This window comes from Mirounga leonina, unplaced genomic scaffold (assembly GCF_011800145.1).
Source record: "Mirounga leonina isolate KUSES-001 unplaced genomic scaffold, KU_Mleo_1.0 Mir_173, whole genome shotgun sequence".
Classification (NCBI taxonomy): Eukaryota; Metazoa; Chordata; class Mammalia; order Carnivora; family Phocidae; genus Mirounga; species Mirounga leonina.
The window spans coordinates 39,878,486-39,895,438 of record NW_023270447.1 but is presented as its reverse complement, the minus strand read 5'-3'; the positions used below and the strand labels follow the sequence as shown (position 1 = coordinate 39,895,438).

The 16,953-nt window shown below is 40.2% G+C and overlaps 1 protein-coding gene across 5 annotated transcripts in view; it reads right to left on the bottom strand.

Annotated features, from left to right (window-relative positions):
* SLC35D1 (solute carrier family 35 member D1) overlaps window positions 1–16,953 on the bottom strand; it is a 48,735-nt gene that overhangs the window by 19,758 nt on the left and 12,024 nt on the right. For 2 of the 5 annotated variants that reach the window (XR_004681647.1, XR_004681648.1), the window contains exons 9-10: window positions 3,420–3,487; window positions 508–2,304 (exon numbers count right to left, since the gene is read on the bottom strand). The exons of 1 other annotated variant lie outside the window; for it this stretch is intronic. Coding sequence is in view for 2 of the 4 variants with exons in the window: in XM_035018314.1 (XP_034874205.1) it covers window positions 2,226–2,304; window positions 3,420–3,487 (147 nt within the window). In the remaining 2 variants the exon portion in view is untranslated. The remainder of the gene's footprint in view (window positions 1–507; window positions 2,305–3,419; window positions 3,488–16,953) is intronic. 2 more of the 5 variants (XM_035018314.1, XM_035018315.1) reach the window with 1 other exon arrangement.

Genomic DNA, 16,953 nt, shown 5'->3' with positions numbered 1-16,953 from the left:
TGGGAAATGTCACAAACATTTTTAGAACCTGGGATCGCCTAGATCGGGTCTACGAAGCAGAAGTAAAGTGCCACAGTGTTTTTGAAAAGCCGAAAAGAAACTTCAAATTTATAATGGGAGTGCCCTTTGGGAGAGCATTTGAAATTATGTCAGCCTCTTCTAGGTCTAAGGATGGAGACAGAAAGTTACTTCAGACAGATTTTCTTAGTGTTTTGAGGGGAAAGAGCAAAATTAAATACCATGCAACAGTAAACAAGGTCAGTAGGTGACTTGGGAAAATGTGTAACAGGATCGGCTTAGAACACAGAGCTCCAGAGAGACGGCAGGTTAATCTGCATAAAGCGCCCAGGAGCTACAGAAAGGGAAGGGACTGAGAACCCAAGCCCTGCTGCTCAAAATCAATTAGGACAAGACAGCGACGCCCCCAAGCAGAATTCATCAGCAAGCGCAGAAGAGAAGATGCTAGTACCTCAAAACTCAGACTGCAATTCTCAAATGTTAGCGTACCTTGTTAAAAATGATGGTTTCCAGGCTCTACTTCAGAGATTCTGATTCAGTGTATAAGAGGTGGGCGTAGGCACTTTCATTTTTAATTAAGTATCCTCAGTAATTTTCCCACCATGCTTCAGAGAAACAAGAACCAGGGATAGCCCCTTGGGGAACAATGACTGAGCTAAAAGGGTTGTATCTGAGAGGCTAATGAAAGAAGCTCCACGGTGGACCATGAGACTCTGAACCAGCAAGGGCATCGGCGTACTCCCCTCTGTCTGAACACGTAAGAAAGCCTTCGAGAGCAATACCACAACACAGTGAGAAGCAACAGCAGCTGTAAATCAATCTAGTTTTTTTCCTTCTCTCCAGAGTTTGGATGTAAAACTGATCCCTCTGGACAAAGTCCATAGGGCTCTGTGGGGAGGAGGAAATATCAAAAGTACTAGACCTTCTTTAATAAGACCATGATTATATTTGTACCCCATGCTGATAAATACAAAGAAAGTACCCTACAAAATCTTAAGCAAATAGGTTATTAAAATTAAACACTGGCTTTCAGGCAGTATCCATTTTGGCAAAAACATGGTAACAACTGGCCTGTCTCTCATGTTCTTGCTCTTCTTATTCTGAAGATACAAGCCATTCACTTTGCTCTTGAAAAGGGCATTTACTTTACAAAATCAAAACAGAGCTGAGAGCTAATTTGAGGGGCTAAAATCATCTTAGCAAGCCCAGGCCTGAACGTCGATTAACTGCCTCTAGCTTTCATGGGAATTCACACAACTAACTGGTTCTAGCTTAATTCAGAATTCTATTTACACCAAACACTCTAATTCCATGATCTGAAGTCACAGACCTGAAATTTTAACCCAAATCTAGTTTCTAAAGTGAGGGCAGGTGGACACCACTCCATGGGGGTGCAAAGGGAAACATAGCAGGGCAGTAAAACTTTATTCTGCAATCCCTTCCCTCACTATTGACAAATGGGGAATCAGAAAGGAAGTCCCAAGGGCAAGCACTCCATTTCCCAAATGATCAAGGACCTACCTCTCTCTCTTTTTTAGAAAGCAAGCCTACCCTAATTCATTTGGAAATCAGGCATGCCATGGCCTCTTGGATCTTAAAGCACTAGAAGCTCCAAGTCAGATGAAAGAGGCCTCAGGCTACAAGCCACTAACTTCAGCTCAATATTTAAGTCAACTTTGGCTCCCCTGGCTGAAGACAAATGAGCCTCCCCTCAAATAAAATGGATCAGGAGGAAATGACATCACTGGAAATGTCAGACACAGCTTTTAAAAGTAGGCCATTTAAGGTTTGGCTCATGCACTGGAAAACTCCCTTGATTAACTTCTGGCAGGCCTCCTTTCCCTACAACAGCCAGAACTCAGGAAGGCAGAAAACAGAACAGTTTTCACCGGCGATTAGAGGGACAGGCCCATCACGCCCAAGTTAGTCACCTACCCTGTCTGAAACAAGCCTGATTCCTCTTCCCCTACTCTAAGGTAACCCATTCTCCTTTTCCCATATTCCCCAAAGCCTAGTTGCCTGAAAGCAGAGATTACGCCCTCCCTGAGTTCTTAAAGATCGCTTTAGAAACCAGCACCACAACCCATCAAACCAAGACAATCTGTGAGGAAAGAAGGATGATGGGGTTTTAGGCCACAGCAAGATTTAGAGTAACAGTTTTTAAATAAAGTAGGTACCCAAAAGATAACAGTATTTTTTCAACTCACTTTAATACAGCCAACTATTGTAGTTGTAAGAGCAGAATTGTACTGCGTGCAGAGTACTGTGGCGTACATCAAGATAAACCTGGAACAAAGAAGGAAGAGGTGTAAGGGCCAGTTGCTTACTTTATAGCAATCTTTAGCCAAAGGAAACAGTGTTGGCCATGCTAGCACACTGCAGTCACTGACTCTGAGCTCTCCCTATCTCACCCCTGCTTGTACTGCAGCTTCAGATTTTTTTTAAATTTCACTAAAGAGAAACACATGTCCAATTACTGACCAGGTGTTTTCCCCAGCCACCCTCACCAAAACCTTGAAACCACCATTCCAAATCATAGGTACTCTTCTGAGGTCATATTCCCACTAATTCACCTAACGCAGATAGAAAGCTGAGCTCACAGACCACGGCTCAGGTGTGCACCTCCCATGAGGTCAACGTGACCTCCGGACAGGAGGCAAGAGAGATTCTTCAAGATGGAAGAAACCCGAATTAGCCCTACTCTAAGAAGGGATACAGGTTCACTTAACAAGTAAGTGGCAGCAGTTGGACTGGGCAGATTTACAACGAGGCTCCTGAGCCTGGCTCAGTACCAAGGCACCGGGGTAATTTTATTTTGAAGCACTTCCTCACTGGGCACCTAGCCTGTGCCAGGTCTGGTCATAGACACCAACCAAACTGACCGGCTCCAGAAAATAATTCCTCAGGGAAACACAACAGCGAAGAGAAGAGGCACATTAGCAGATACCTCTTGCCTTCCACATATACTCTTCTAAGAGGAAGACAATCTGGTAGAGAGAGTCAGCCCCACATTCAAAGGCCGCCACTGCGGACTGCGCAAACTTAGGCCGCTGACTTGAGTTCTGGGCCTGCTTCCTCATAGGTAGGAGGACAAAAATGTGTGTCAAATGGTCAATGTAGTAATAAAAGAATGCATTCTGAAATACAATGGTGCTTATCACATTCCAGGTTATTGGGTAAATAGTTACTTGTCTCCATCCTTCCAAAGATGACTTTGGAATTAGTTTAGTAGCCCTAAGGGCACATTCCCAAGGGCTGTGAAACCACCTGAATCTGGAAGTTTAATTACCCTATACTGATATACTCAAGAGACTGCACAGGATACTTAGAAATGAAGCAAAAGGACCCCAGAACAAACTTCTCTAGGAAAACAGTCTGCTAATAAGGCAACAAAGGCTTACCCCATCACACAAGAGAGGGTGAACTGCAAAAGAAAGAGGGTGTCAGCCCAGCCTTCAAAATCCATTGCCTGTAATACACAAGAAAGTATCTGATTTTAGAGCAAGCCCTCAAAATCAGCTGTTCTATTCTTCCATCAAAATCCTGGGTACTCACTCTCACCACACATACACATATATACACTTCCCTGCATCGCTCACAGGACAGAGAGTGATGTTTAAGAATTTGATACATACGGACCTGAACCCAAAAAACAGTTTCAGAAGGTTTTCTCTTTTCTAAAATGTAATGTGGGGAAGATTTTGTACTTCTCCCTATCGGTACAAAGAAACTGATATTTGCTGGAAGGCAGAAGCCGTATCTGGCTCATCTCAGCAGTTCTCCCAGATGGCTAGTATTAAAAGCTTTCTCAAACATTAAAACATACTTCTTCCCTGTAACATGTGAAAGCTCAAGTGCACCCTTAGTTACACAAATTCAGCTGAGGTCTATCCAGGGAGAATTACTATTTTGAAACAGTTGATAGTAAAAGCAAGGTTTTATTGCTGTTTTAAGACAAAAAGCGAAGGGGGCGCCTGGGTGGCTCGGTTGGTTAAGCGACTGCCTTCGGCTCAGGTCATGATCCTGGAGTCCCTGGATCGAGTCCCGCATTGGGCTCCCTGCTCGGCAGGGAGTCTGCTTCTCCCTCTGACCCTCTCGTGCTCTATCTCATTCTCTGTCTCAAATAAATAAATAAAATCTTTAAAAAAAAAAAAAAAAAGGACAAAAAGCGAAGGAAGAGAAAAGGTGCATCCATCACCTCATCTCTCATCTAAGAGGGAGGGATTCTCGATCTCAGGTACATATTTTCTCTTGTAATATCAGTTTAAGCAAATATGAGAAACATTCCACCTTTTATCTTTCTGCCAACCTATCCAGCTTCAGTTCTTGCCACTTCAATATAAACCTCACAGCTGCCAGGCCCCAGGAATATGAGGCTCTTTACCGTTTGTAAAATACAACATGCAGTTTCACACCCACATGCCTTTGCTTGGAATGCCCTTCTCCTCAACATTCTTCTGACTCCTGTTCACTGATCAGACTAAAACTCAAGCAGCCACTATGTGGGGCCTCCCCTAGTAAGAACTCCCCTCTCTGGGCCTCAGAAGTACTTCTCTCTGGGACTCTCATCTCTCTGAGTGGCAAGTCTTTCTACACCGTGTCTACCACCAGTGAGCTCCCTGCAGGGAAGACCCACATCCATCTAGCTAAGCAAATTCCTAACACAGCACTTGGCAAACAGTAGACGTTCAATTTGTTTATGGTTCTTTCTTTGTTGAGGCATAATATGTAAAAATTAAAATCAATCACTTTTAAGTGTATAATTCAGTGAGTCTTGACAGATGTAACCACCATTACTTTTTCCCTCCTAATCTATATGACTTTTAGTCTCTTGTTTTTACCTTACTGCATAATGACATCTTCTGGTATAATGTTGAATAGAACATTATAAGAGAGCAGCTATTCTCCCCGTATTCTCAATCTCAGTGAAAAGGTATTCAGTCTTTCACCATTAAATATGTTAGCAATAGATTTTTTTTTTCTTTTTGGTAAAGATCCTTTATTAGATTGAGAAATTTTCCTTCTATTCCTGGTTTGCTGAAAATTTTAAACTCATGAATGGGTATCATATTTTATTAAATACATGTTCTCCATTTTTTGACATGGTTCTTCTATTTCTTAATTTCTTATTAATTCATACTAATATGGGAAATTACACTGATTTTCAAATGTTAAACTAAGCGTAATTCCTGAGATAAACATAATTTGGTCATATAGTGCCCTTTTTATATATTGCAGGCTTTCTTTTTTTTTTAACTGTAATTTCCACCCCCTGCCCTTGAAATTTTTTGTCAACTATCGGTACAGGGTATGCTGGCCTCTTAAGGTCAATTGAGAAGTATTCTCTCCTTTTCTATATTCTGAAAGAATTTATGTAGATTGGCATTATTTCTTCCTTAAACAGCTTGTAGAATTATCCAGTAAAGTGTTCAAGGCCAGGAGTTTTCCTTTTGAGAAGATTTTTAACTAAAAGTCAATTTCTTTAATAGAGATAGCACTAAATAGTCGAATTGATTAGGGCTAATTATTTAAGTAGAACTATTTAATATTTATTAGAATGTGGCTATTCATGCTATTTTTTTTTTTAAGATTTTATTTATTTGACAGAGGGAGACACAGTGAGAGAGGGAACACAAGCAGGGGGAGTGGGAGGAGAAGCAGGCTTCCTGCTGAGCAGGGAGCCCAATGTGGGGCTCGATCCCAAAACCCTGGGATCAAGACCTGAGCTGAAGGCAGATGCTTACCAACTGAGCCACCCAGGCGCCCCTATCTATTTCTCTTGAGTGGGCTTTGGTAGTTTGCCTTTTTCAAGAATTTGTCCATTTCATGGACATAGTTTTTCAGTGTATGGCATAATGTTCATACTAATCTATTATCCTTTTAGTAAATGCAAGCTCTGTAAGGATACCGCTCTTTCATTCCTAATACTGATAATTTGTGCATTCTCACTTTTTGTCCCTATCAACTGGCAATGGTTGAGCAATTTTATTGATATTTTATTGACCTCCAGGTTTTAGGTTCATTGCTTTTTCTCTATTGCTTTTCTGTTTTTATTTCATTGATTTCCACTCTTACCTTCCTCATGTTTCCTTTGGGTTTAACTTGCTCTTACTTTTTCTAGTTTCTTAAGGGAAAGGCTTAGGTCACTGATTTTAGATCTTCTTTTCTAATGTATGCATTTAATTAAGCTATGGATTTCCCTCTAAGCACTCCTTTAGCAGCATCATTTTGCTATGTTGTGTTTTGATTTTCATTCAGGTCTAAATGATTTCTAATTTTCTTCACGATTTTTTCTTTGATCCAGGTGTTATTTAGAGGTATGTTTATTTCCAAAGATTTGAAGGTTTTTCCATGTATCTTTATGTTATTAATTTCTAGTTTAATTCAGTTCTGGCCAGGGAACATACTTCCTATGATTTCAATTATTTTAAACTTACGGCCCAGAATATAGTTTATCTTGGTAAATGTCCCATGTGCACTTGAAAAGAGTGTTTATTTTGTTGATGAGTGGCGTGTTCTATAAATGTCCATTAGGTCAAACTGGCTGATGGTGTTCAAGTGTTCTACAGCCTTGATGGCTTTCAGCTTAGCTGTTTTATCAATTACTGAAAGAGGAATGTTACAACAGCCAACTGTAACTGCCAATAATGTACTTAACCTTTCTGTTTTATCAGTTTCTGCTTCATATATTTTGAGGCTTTCTCATTAAGTACATACATATTCAGGATTGTTACGCCTACTTGATAGAACTCTTTCAGCATTATGGAATGTTCCTCCTTATGGTATAGTTTGTTTAATGTAACTTACGGTTTGTTGAGTTTCTTGTATGTGTGGATTTAGTTTTCATCAAATTTGGAAAGAAATCTGCCATTAATTCTTCAAAAATCTTTCCTACCCCCGCCCCCTTCTTCAGGATAATAGTTACACGTATGTTAGATCTCTTGATACCACCCCACATGTTACTAGTAATCTGTTCATTTGTTTTCCAGTCTCTTTTTCTCCATGTGCTTCATCTTGGATAGTTTCTATTGCTATTTCTTTAATCCACTGATCTTTTCTTCTGCAGTGTCTAATCTGCTGTTTAATACCATCTGCTTTATTCTTCAATTCAGATTATTATATTTTTCATCCCTAAAAGTTTAATTTGGGTCTTTTTTACATCCTTTTCTCTTCTCATCCTTTCTCTCTCCACAATCCTTTACTACCTATTGTCCAATGTCTGAAAACCATTTTTCATATATATTTGGTATTCTAGTAGGTTAAGGCAGGAAGGTAAATCCTATCCCTGCTATTCCATCATGGCTAAAAGCCAAAGACCAAATTCAATTACTGACTTGAATTATAAACCTATCTCAAATGATGCTTCCATTAGGAAGCTTTGCACAAAAACCCACATTCACATTAGGCTCTTTCCTGCCAAACTGTCCAAAACACTAAGTGCTACTTTTATCACTGACACTGCATGTATGTGACGAAGTACATGTATGTATGTGACTCTCTGTATCTGTATGTACGTGGTCAGTGATCTATCCAGACACGGTGAATGCCTTCAGGGTTTACCTCCCTGACCACAGTGCTTAACAAAGTGACAGCAAACAGAAAGTGTTCCATAACTCTTTGTTAGAGAATGAAGGATAAAGAATAAAGAATGTTATGCTCTTTCATACCTGTAAACATGGTATGATGAGAAACCATTAAAGCACAATAAAACACAGGCCTAGAACTCAGGAGACCAGCCTCTATCAGCAAGAATATAAATTCCTTGAGAGCAGGAGCAATGTCAAATGTCACTTCTGCCTAGCTCCAAGTGTTTGCAAGTGTTAGGCACAAATAGCTGAGGTGAATTAAATATCCATGCTCCCTGGTTTAGCATCATTTTCTACAGGCAGATGAGGTGAACTTTACTTTTTAATACACCCACATACCTACCTGTATACGCTACTAAATACATTTCAAGTTTCATATTAAATCTATATAATTTTATATAGATTTATATAATTTTAAATTTTCTTAAAATGGTAAAAGTCATTTTACTGGCACACAACTCATTAGTTTTTGCACTGAATTTATTTTTTCTTTCTTTAAAGAGAAAAGGCATAACGCAGCAAACCAGCAGGTGGGCACAAGAAGAGTTATCTTTGAGAGGGTTACCGGCACCCAGCAGGAAAAGCCATGATACCTAAACAAGCAGCACACCGGGATTCAGAAGCGCAGTATCTTGCACCAGCTCACCACTGTTTCATTATACCAGCCTTAGCTTCTGTGAGGGAGGTTACACTGGGTGCCTGTTAGTGTTAGATCAGCTTCAAAAGGAGACACCTTACTTCACTCAAGCTGAAACACATAAAAGAAATCTCAGGCCTAAGAACCTTCCTCAACTCTAAATTATCCTCCTTTCCAAGATAAGCTACTCTTTTACCCTAAAGTCACTAAGAGAATAAAGCTGGTGTGATGGACCATAAGAATTCACTGAACCTTAGTTTCTGCATACATAAGAGGAATAATAAGGCCCCTCCTACAGAGTTGTTACCAGAATTAAAGACAAAATGGATATAATGCCTGACATGAAGAAGGTCCATCCAGTTCAGTAAGTGATGTCAGTTATTATGTGTAAACATCACTTCTAATTCTTTTTTCTTTCAGTGACCTAGGAGTGGAAAGAAATCAGTTATTTGGCAAAGGCCTCAAACAAACCTCTCTTTACACCTGAGCTCCTTTCCTGCCTTAGCTCTAAATATCTCCTCTGCTGTCATGGTACATTTTGACATCTAAGTCCCCAGTCATGTGTCAGCCTCCACAGCTGGCCTGGGGGCACTATGCTGAAGACAGTTTAGTCAGGTTTGCTAATAAACGAAGGAATGAACTATGACTACCTTTGTATTTGTGGAATGCTCTGTAGTTTGCAAAATGCTTCTGTATACATCATGTCATTTGATCCCCATGACAGCCCTGTGAGGTAGATAGGCCAGGCCTTCTTATCCCCAGAAGACAAGTGACTTACTTTAGATAACACAGTTAATACATGGTAGTCCTGAGTCTATATACTCCAAGCCTAAGGCTCTCTACACTGAGCATTAAATTTTATTTAGAAAAATGCCCCAAATATATGCTGCACAGTCAGTCCCCTTTGGGAACATAATAACTGTATCTGTAGAATACTAAAATAAATCCCATGAACATGATTCCAATTACAAATAATTCAAAAATAGAAAAACAGTTCTCATGGGATTATTTTCCTTTCCTAAATCCTAAGCCTGTTTCTGGAGAAAGCCAGTCTGGCAAAAGCAGCCTATTGCACTCCTCTGCTTTGTCATAGGAATGGACCTCTGGCTGCAAGAGAACAAGCAGCACCCATCTGCAAGCAGAGTTTGACCCAAACAGTACTATTCAGTCCAGTGGAATCTACTCTTCCTATCATAAAGATGGCATAAAAAAACAATCAAAGCTACTGCTTATTAAGAGCCTACTATGTCCTAGGCTCTGAAATGTTAGGTAACTTTCCTAAAATTATCCAGCTACTACGTGTCTGCTCAGCTCTATAACCTATCATCTTTCTATTATTTTTTTCTCCTAGATAGCTTCACATGGCTATTGTTGTTGGATCACGGAGTCAAAAAGTGGGCGTTTGAATTCTAAATCTGCCATTAACTTTCTGTGAGTCCATCATAAAGTCGCTTAACCTAAGCCTCTGCCTAAATTACAAATATAGACAACAGTCTGCTCCAACTGCCTCTTGTGAGAAATCAATGGAGAGAACGAAATGCAAGCACTTTACACAAAATTCACATACAGAAGAGATTATTATTCACTTAAACTTCCATCACTGTTATCTCTCAGTGACAGATTTGCATGCAAATTTTTCTTTTCCCTAAGAGGGAAAACAGAGGGCACAGTGAACATGTATTTTGTTAATCGGGGGGGTGGGGGGGGGACATTTAAAGCCAAACTTCTGCCTCTAGAGAAAGCTAATAAAAGAGCCACTGTGAAGAGAAGGACCTGCTTGGTCATTCTGTGTGACACAGAACTAGGTGGGCTCCCTGCCACAAGGCCTGCAATCCTCAATCTTGGCTGAGTGGTAGCTGTGATTACAGACTGCACATACAAAGATGTTTAGGCTTTCTGTTTTGAACAAAGTCTCTGATTCTACAGGTGCTAGTGGTGTAAGGTAATACCACAAGCCAATACACACCACAGACATGAAAAGAATGTGGCATAATCAATGGGCAAATAAATGGGTTATATGGATCTACCACTTCCTAAAACTAGGCATTTGGTTTGAATGAGACTTTCAGTTAATAAAAATATTTGAAAGAAAAAAAAGTTAAATTAAAAAAAAATGTGTTCTCTAGTTGCTTAGGTTAAGGAAATTAAGAAAGGGAGTATCTGAGTAAGATTAGGCACTAACAGCACATAATCAACAACATAATCAATAAAATCTAATCGAGGGATACAGATTTTATCTTATACCAGCTCTAATCAACTGACTCGGCTGTCTGAACCATTACCTTAGTGAACAGTCTGAGGCTATGTCTAGGCTTAGCAAGGCAGTGCTGGGACTACGCGGCAATGTCTACAATGAGCACAGGGTAACGTAAGCACCAATTCATCGCCCCTGATCTAGCAAGCATGGGATAATTTCAGGGTACACTTGAGTCTTAGATGTAACATTCTCACTCCCAAGAAAATGTGCTAAGCCGAGAGTCACCAACTTAATTGAAATTTGCAATAAAATCCAAAGCACGCATATTTTATTTACGCACTTTAATACCTCACAAGTTTTGATACCTGTTTACTATGAAGTCTAAAAATTAACAAATCACTTAGCCTTTAAACTTCATGGTAAAGAAGAAAAAGTGGATGAATGACAGCATTCTATTTGGAAAATTCTTTTCCCAAAACACTACTGAGAAAAAAATTAAAACCTTATCCTAGAAAGTAAACTGCTAGGAAACTTCCTAAGGCAGAAGATAATGTCAGTGGGGCAAACGGCTTCCATGGTTCCCTGCCTACCATGGGACAATCAGACGAGTTCAAGGAGCCAGGGGTCCTGGGTTACCTGCCCTACCCTCTGCACTACCAGAACTACCGGCCACCACATCTGCTCTGCCTCCTCCCGCTGCCTCCACCATCTCGTCTCGCTAGGCTCTGCCAACCGTGTAAAATCTATATATCGTGGCAAAACCACACACTCCAGCTTATTAATAGGGCCATTTCCTTTTATTAGTGAAAAAGGCCTATTCTCAAAGGTAAGAATGGCTAAACACATTACCTTGTCAGTCAAACAACATATAGGGCAAAGAGAAAGCCATTCCTCACTGAAGAGTAACTGATGCAACCCAACTGTTTCACGTATGAGGACACCAACGCCCAGAAAGCAGAAGGGACCGGTCTACATGCAAAGAGTAACTCAGGGTTTGAGAATCAGTCTGTATGGTCTCCAGAGTGACCCAGAAAAGATTAATTACTCTGGAAAGGCTAAACCCACAGCCTAAAATTCTTCATTATTTAGTCAGCAATGCTTAGTAAGAGACCCTCCACGTAGCCCATCCACGCAGCAACTTTTCCTGTAAAACTCGTCTGAGCCATGTAACTGAAGCAGTGATATAATGGAGACATTATACAATGTACCAGCGACTACAGCACTGGCCTTGTGAGATCTACAGCAAGGGGTCTGTTCCTCCAGCCCTACGTGAGAACACCTAGCAGGGTAGGCTGTCAGAAAGCCAGGTTCCAGTTCCTGTGACTGTGAATCACTGGCTTTGTGCCGCACACATTCCCTTTTGGAGGCAACAACTGACAAGTTTAAACACAGTCTGTAGTAAGTGACACTCTGGAGAGCCACTCGTCAACTGATGCTTGACCTACCTTTATGCTAACTAGATGTCTTTTATGAACACTGAGCTGGCTTTTAAAGACACCGTTTTTTAAGCAAGGGAATGTTTTAAAATTAGAAGACAGGTTTTAAAAAAACTAAATGTTGTCTATATTGGTTCGTTGGTTTCTGGTAAAGCCAGGACTTGGAGAACGTCTTTAAAAAATTGCACATACACACACTCACATACACAGGTTTGGCTTCTCAGAAAGCTTTGCCAAGGACTTGCATTATGTGCTCACTGGGATAAGTTGTTCAATTGGATCCTGCCTTTCAATGTCTATGGTAATTTAGTTTTTTTCCTTCCTTGGCCTTCAATTCTTGCTTAAAGACTGTGTCAGCCCCATCAACTGCTCTGTAGAACCTCTGCCTCCCTGGGAAGCTGACCTTTCAGAGCCCTCTTACTGGATTCCTGTCCTAACACAGGAAACTCTCCTCTCCTCTGCCTTCTAAAGTTAACAGTGAGATTTTGAGAAAAACAATTGGGACCTGATTTTGCTTCAATTTGCACCCTGGGTCAAGAGTGTGTAACTCTGAATAATGAGAATAAATTAATTTGTCCCGCCACCCCCAGTTATTTTAAACTGGGATTCATCATAGGATAGTCATTATTTATAGAAAAACTTTATCCTTCTCTTACTGTTCCTTTTATAAAATGTAATTTAAAATACATTTACATGGCTCTACAATCAAAAAAATATAAAAAGGTAAGTAGTGAGAAGAAGAAAATACATTTACATGGCTCTACAATCAAAAAAATATAAAAAGGTAAGTAGTGAGAAGTAAGTAGTGAGAAGTCACACAAACGCTAACACACTAATTGGTGGTTACTTTATTCGTTTCGTGTATATTCTTCCAGAGTTTCTTTACTAAATAAGCAAATAAAATGTATATGTATATATAGTCTTATATTTCCCTTTCTATTTTATTCAAAATGTAGCATACCATATGCAATTTTACACCGTGCTTTAACATTTTATCTTGCTGATCTTTTCATATAATACATACAGAGCTTCCAGGCAAAATGGCTCTGGGTCAAGAAAGCCAGGAGTCCAACAGATGAGAGCAAGTCCATACACACTGGTATTCAGGAGACAGGGAGCAGCCAGGCTCACACCAACCATCAAAACAGCAACAGCCTCGTCTTCACACTGGCATGCTTTCTGCTCCTAGAAATTCTGTCTCAGCCCAGGAAAGGGCCCTACCTAGAAAACTAACCAAATCAGGTGATACAACCTACTCAGTTTACACATGATGAAGCAGGGTTGGGGAGAAGAAGGGATTTGTCCAAAATCAGACAACAGTCAAGGACGAACTGGATGTTACTCGTTGCTTCATCCAACTGGATGTTGCTTCTGCACTCTGCCCCCAATTTTTCCATTGTACCTCTTATGTCATGAACTTTTAGGGACTCATCGTCTCTGCAGAGTAAACTTCAAATTCCTGTATCTAGCACTTGTCCCAACTTAGAAGGAAGCAGGGGATGATGGGGGGGGGGGGGCGGGAAGTGAGAGTAGGAAACCAGGGTTCTAGTGCTGAGCCCTCTCTGGGCCCCGACTTCCCCAACTGTGACAGAAGAGACTTGAACCAGATGCTCCGTAAGGTCTCTTCGAAGGTCTCCAATGTCTTTGACAGCCACCCTTTATGCATACGGAAGAGGCTGGTCCCCAGGGCTAGGCCTGTGCTCATGATATTAGTTCCACCTAGAATGTACCTTTTGTTTCTCCTCCTCCACATCCTTCAAGGCACCTTGATGTTCCTGGTATTCATCTACTCAGAAAATGCTCCTTGTGAAGAAGCTAAGCACTCCCACCTCAGCATTTAGAACCTGCTCTTCCCTCCAACTAGAGGACTCCTTCCAAAGAGCCACACAAACTGGTCTCAGTCTCAGTTCAATGCCTGCTCAAATGAAACTGATGAAGATGCTTTCTCTTAACCACCTTATCCCAAGCAGCACCTCCCAGTCATTCTCCACCTTGTTCTAGCTCTCCTCGTAGTTCTTATGATACAATTTATGTTTAGTTGATCTCACCCATTGGATTGCAAGCTCCTTTAAACAAGGACATGTCTTTTTTTTTTTAAATTTAGAACAGCACCTGAGTAAAGCACTCAGTACCCTCAGTAAATATTTGTTGAACAAAAGAAATATAATTATTTGTAAAAGATTAAGTACCAACAAGACCAAGCTGCAGAAACTGCACTTCTAATACTACTCTGATGGCATTTCTCACATTCAGTAGCTTGTTCTGTAAGAAAGCTCTGCATGGAATTCCCAAACAGGGGTAAAAATATAAGTCAGCGAGGCTGCGATGGCTCTGAGAGTCGTAGTCAGGCAAACAGTAAGAGATCTCTCTGGAGTCCGACTGATTCTAGTTCTGCTCTGCCACTGTGGAACCTTAATCATGTCCTTACCCTCTACAAATCAAATAACAACCTACCTCACAGGTAATACAATGAGGATAAGGGAAAATGATTTATGTGGAAGCATCCTGTCAGGTACAAGGCATCATACCTTATAAGTAAAATCTTCCTAAAGGCCAAAAGTAGCCTCAAATTGTTAATATGGGAACCAGCTTTATTTAATGATAAACTGTCCCACAAAAAAAGTGTCCATTCTTAAAAAAAATACACACACATGCACATCTACTTATACACATGTGTCTTAAAGGAAAAGCACAAGTTTAAAAGATACATACTGAAAATGAACCTGATTTACTAGAAAACTCTTACGCAAAATCCTGCCATATACCCCCTCTGTAATATGAAACCCTTTTTGCCAAGACTTCAGACAGACGGCCTACTGACTACTATGAAGCTGATCTTCCAGTATTACAGAATACCATGAGCCTCTTTGATGTGTCAGGTCATCTGTGGCTTCCACACATTGCTTCTGTGCTGGGTAATAAAAGCAAACCAATCAACTACTTAAGTTGTATCTCTAACAACTCCCAGCACGGGTTAGCATTACTTGTTGCATTTGGTGGATAAGAAAACCAAGCCCTGTCTCTTCTAAAAAGCCAATCTTGATATTCAACCCACACCAATTTCTTCCTAACCTAAACATTTATTGTACTGACTGATGAGCATGCACTTTGGTGCTAGATCTTACACCATCTCTGTAGCATGCCAACATCTCCCTCGTGTGGCAAGGACTATGTCATATTTCTCATATACTCCCAAGAGAACTTAACATAGCTTTCTTAGCACAATGAAGATGCTGAGAAATACTCATCTGAATTGAACTTAAAATGAAGCAGTATCTTGTCTCCTCAACACACAAGGAATTTAGGAACAGAGTCAAACAGAATTCTCACTTCCTAAGTTTCAAATGTAATTTATAACCTATCAAAACAACACTGATTATTCGTATCACTTATATTTTAATTTTGTTTGTAGGCAAAGCTCCATGAGGCATTTCATCCTCAACAAGGAGACGAATTGACCCACTTCCATTTTACATTCCACGATGCCCCCAAAACACTTCTCCAACAGAACCTGTAACAGTTCATTGCTCTGATATTGACAGGTCTACCCCCCAAGACAACTGTATGGTCCTCAAACACAAGAAAACTATCTAATTCATCTTTTTTTCTTATCACCTGAGCCTAACACAGTGAGACATACAGTAACACTTAACCATTTGAGAATGTCAGAAGGACAGCATGTGAAGGAGAGAATTTTAAGAAAAAAAAGTATTATAAGACTGCCAGCCAAGGTGTCCATCTACACCCCAGTAAATGTTTCATAAGAACAATATTAATTAATAATAAGAGTGAAGGTAAACATTTATGTGAAACCAAAAATGCTGACAGGGTTTGATTTCAGAGCAATAAATTCAGCTTCCGCTAGTTTATCATCCCAACTTGAAAGTATTTAGGTGAACTCTGTCATTCTTAAAGAAGTATTTCTTCCAAAATAAACCTTTCTTGACCTTTGCTTGGCACTTTTGTTGGAAACAACAAAAAGATTACTCAAATTCTACTCCTCTGCATAAAAAAGAAAAAAGAATAAGAGGAAAATCTAACCCTCATCCTAATATAGGTGACAAAGCAACTTTTTTAACTCTGAGTAAACCTTCTCAATTATATCGAAGCATTTCAAGTTGAATGTTACTGAACTTTCAAATATGCATGATAATGCTACAACCTGGCAGATAACTTCTAATTAAATGATCACCACTCTGGAATGAAGAAATATCTCCCTTGGTCAATTTTTTCAAGTAGCTACAAGCTACTAGTCAAAGTTTCAAATTAATGAGAACTGCATCTTTGCCAAGTCTGTAAAATATCTAACCACATTAATTCTTCCAACTTTCTCATGTACAGATTGGCCTCAAGATTTGGAACCATCCATGCTGCCATGAGGGGCCTGGTTACTTTACATTACATTCTTGCCCCAAAGCTGAAGAGTAAGAGGTGCTTCCGCCAGAGTCTCCTAGAGGGAGGAAGAACACTGTGGAAAGACCATGGCTTCTGGAGTTAGGCCCGAGTTTAAACCCTGACTGTACCCACCACAGAAAGTATGGCACTGGACAAGGGACTAAGTCTCTCTGAACCCTTATTTCCACATTGGTAAAACAGAGATAATTCAAATTTTCTACAACTGTTCTGGGGACTATGTTATATTACACATATAAAAAGTGACTAGGACACAATAGGGACGCGATAAATGTCAGTTTCTCTTCCTACTTTTTTCACAATCACAAAATACTTACTCAACACTTTATTAGTCAGAGCAACAGCTTCATTTCCTATTTTAGAGTCACTTTTAGGTCTGCTGGCAGCCAGGTCACAGTTCATTAAAACATTTACACCTCTTCAAGATGATCTATGCCAGTTTTTTATCTTTTTATTTTTTTTTAAAGATTTTATTTACTTATTTGTCAGAGAGAGAGAGAGAGCACAACAAGGGAGATGCAGAAGGAGAGGGAGAAGCAGGCTCCCGACTGAGCAGGGAGCCCGATGCGGGGCTCCATCCCAGGACCCTGGGATCAAGACCTGAGACGAAGGCAGACGCTTAACCAACTGAGCCACTCAGGCGTCCCTCTATGCCAGTTTTTTAAA